Source organism: Echinococcus granulosus, assembly GCF_000524195.1.
Source record: "Echinococcus granulosus chromosome Unknown EG_S00081, whole genome shotgun sequence".
Taxonomy (NCBI): Eukaryota; Metazoa; Platyhelminthes; class Cestoda; order Cyclophyllidea; family Taeniidae; genus Echinococcus; species Echinococcus granulosus.
In genome coordinates, this window is record NW_020170461.1 from 133,283 (window position 1) to 136,241 (window position 2,959).

The following is a 2,959-nucleotide window of genomic DNA, read 5'->3' on the forward strand; positions in this document are numbered from 1 at the left end:
CTTAAAATAGTAGTATAACTGCATAAACGCCACTTATTTATGAAAACAACTTAAATATTTTGCGTTTTAGCCAAAAATAATGAAGGTTAACTGGTCAAGCTTGCAACCATGAAGCGGCAAGAACTCCAAGAGACCCCGATCTTCTAGAAGCCCCTAAAATGGTCAAAGTCAACACCCTTGCATTATACCTCCCGGCGCCATGCCCCTAGACCAGGTGGGCTCTCCTTTTCCTTTCCTGTCTACTCCCAAATGGCTCCCATTCTTATATGAGGGTCCCTGGTAAACTTGGAGGACATTCCTGTAGTTTTCTTCTCCACTCCAATGCAGCTAAGTCATTTGTGAACCTCCAAGCCCTCCCTACCCTTTGTAATAGGGTTAAGATCCTCTTCTTCTTCCAAAAAATTGCGTTCAGCAGAGGGAAGGGAGATGCTAGTCGAAGGAGAGGCATCATTAAAAGTCTGCATAGGGAAGGAAACTTGGACAGTAAAATTCATCGTGCGTCCAGAACTGGCCTGGAACGTGATACTTGGTGCCGATTTCCTTCGCTACACCAAAGCCGTCCTAAATTTTGCAGAAGGAACCTTTTCCACTCATCGAGCCACTGGGCCTAAAGCAGATACTTCGCCACCGAAAGACGACGCAGATGACATCTGCAACACCCTTTTGAAGCTGCAGCCATTCCCATGAACAATCTGGATCACTTTTGTGCACAGCTGACTCATATTTTTAGCTACGAGAGAAAAGAACTCCGTCACCTCCTACTTAAGTATGCGAACATCTTCCCATGGTAAGGTGTAAGACTGGGACGAACAAATACCATCAAGCATAAGATTGATACTGGTGAAGCTAGGCCAATTTGGCAACCACCCAGACGTATTCCACCTCCTTTGCTGGAAGAAGTAGACCGTCTGGTTGAAGAAATGCTTCAAGACGATGTTATAAAGCCGTCCAAGTCACCATGGCCTCTCCCATCGCGTTGGTAAAAAAGAATGACGGCAGTCTGCGGTTATGCATCAACATAAGAAAGTTGAAAGCTGCAAACAAGAAGGATGCCTTCCCCCTTCCCCACATAAATGACTCACTTGACTCACTACATGGATCCCAGTGGTTCTCCATCCTAGATTCGAAGTCGGGATATTGGCAAGTAGAAGTGGCAGAAGCAGACCGAGAAAAGGCAGCTTTATATTGCCAAATGGGCTTTATGAATTTCAAACGATGCCCTTTGGACTCTGCAACGCAGCGGCCACCTTCCAACGCCTCATGCGAACATCTCTAACTGGCCTTTTCCGAAAGCATTACATAATCTATCTTGACGACATTCTCGTTTTTGGTGGAGATATTCAAGAGCACAATGCTAACCTGAAACTAGTGTTGGACAGCCTACGGGATGCAGAGTTAACCTTGAACAAGAAGAAGTGCCGTTTCCTGCAACGCTCGGTTACCTTCCTGGGACATACAGTCTCGTCGAATGGGATGGCAGTCACCGAAGACCGGGCACAACAAATGAGGACAAGGCCTACACCAACCAACCAAACGGAGCTCTGCAGTTTCCTAGGTCCGGAAAATTGTTATCGGCGCTTCGTAAAGGGTTTTGCTAAGGTCGTCAACCCGCTGCATAAATTAACTGATCTCAAAGACACACACGACACCTGCCTGTCCGCAAGGCAACGACCAGGTGTAAAGAACGAATCGCACCATGATCGGACTACTGAAGGCTTTCACTAAAGACACACAACCAGATGACTGGGATTTAGGCCCAGGGCGTGTTCTCGCATACAGAGCCACGGTCTATACGTCAACGGGTGTTTTTCGTTCATAATGCTCACAGGTCGTGAATTGAGAGTGCTCTCCAACATCTTCTTGCCAAACACCGACAAACCAGCCAACAATGTTCCAGAGTATATACTGGGTCCCAATGAAGGCATAAGAGGAACTTTTAACATCCACGCAAATATTTGCGGCTCTCTCACATCAGGCAGAAGAAAAATTCCTACCGACACAGCCGAACGGACGTCTACTGAGAAGGTGACTTAGTGCAAATTTACATACCGGTTCTCCCACCTGAAACACACCACAAGACCCATCACCCATGGAGCAAGGACCCATTTCGGGTGGTGAAGGCACAACTGCGTACCCAGCCGGCAACCATTCACCACAGCACAATAAAATTCTACAAAGGGTCACCAGTGGTTGGATATAAAAGAGATTTATCCCATTATTGAAGACAGGAAACCACCGGGTGGGAACTTCGAGAGGAGCTCGTAAGTGGCAGCACTAAAGACGGTGCTAAAGCAACGAGGGGGCTATGTAATACTCATGTTGTCCCAATATTCCTTTCAAAAATGAGGCGAGAAGACGAATCGAGCCTCGTGCGAGAGTCGGCGTTGTGCAAGCTTGGGAGCGGTTACGGATCCTCACACCCCTAAACTCTGTACTACTTTTCCCTATTCACTTCTATTAATAAATATATCAAAATCAAACTAACTCGGTTGTTCTAAGAGTATGAGGGATAGGGGGAGGAGACCTACTAGTCTCGCCCTACAATTGATTTGGTCATAAATTTTCTAACTTTTGTTCGTTTCGGTAAGCCACAGCACAACCCCTGGAATTAAAACTAAATGATGATTTTCGATTAAAAATCTGCACAGAAAATGTAAAGCAAAATAGGCTTTCAAAAATACAATTTTTATTAAACTCCAGTTTATTGTTTAAAGGTCCTGAATCATTTAAACAGATGGGTTTTGTGTGTATTTTTGAGGGCCTGCAATGAGTGAGGTATTCTCGGATTCTATGAGTGAATTGACGCACACTTGATGCAGCACTTGGCTTATGTCATGACGACATTAATTATGCACTTTTATCCATGTTATTTTGTGCCTTTCGGAGGTGTGCTCTTTTTCACGTGATATGTTATATATATATATATATATATATATATATATATATATATATATAGTAG

At 44.6% G+C, this 2,959-nt stretch overlaps 2 protein-coding genes across 2 annotated transcripts in view; both read left to right on the forward strand. All coding sequences in view use genetic code 11, as the record gives it.

Moving 5' to 3' along the window:
* Positions 1 to 1,215: 1,215 nt before the first annotated feature.
* Positions 1,216 to 1,725, forward strand: EGR_07570 (Retrovirus-related Pol polyprotein; the record flags this gene model as incomplete). Its single annotated transcript, XM_024496819.1, has 1 exon — positions 1,216 to 1,725. The coding sequence occupies one exon, from the start codon at positions 1,216 to 1,218 to the stop codon at positions 1,723 to 1,725; it is 510 nt and encodes a 169-aa protein (XP_024348755.1).
* Positions 1,726 to 2,766: 1,041 nt separating this feature from the next.
* Positions 2,767 to 2,959, forward strand: part of EGR_07571 (Endonuclease/exonuclease/phosphatase family domain-containing protein) — a gene marked incomplete at both ends in the record, with an annotated part of 8,370 nt that continues 8,177 nt past the window's right edge. Inside the window, one exon of the mRNA XM_024496820.1 lies at positions 2,767 to 2,775. Coding sequence (XP_024348756.1) covers positions 2,767 to 2,775 — 9 coding nt within the window. The remainder of the gene's footprint in view (positions 2,776 to 2,959) is intronic.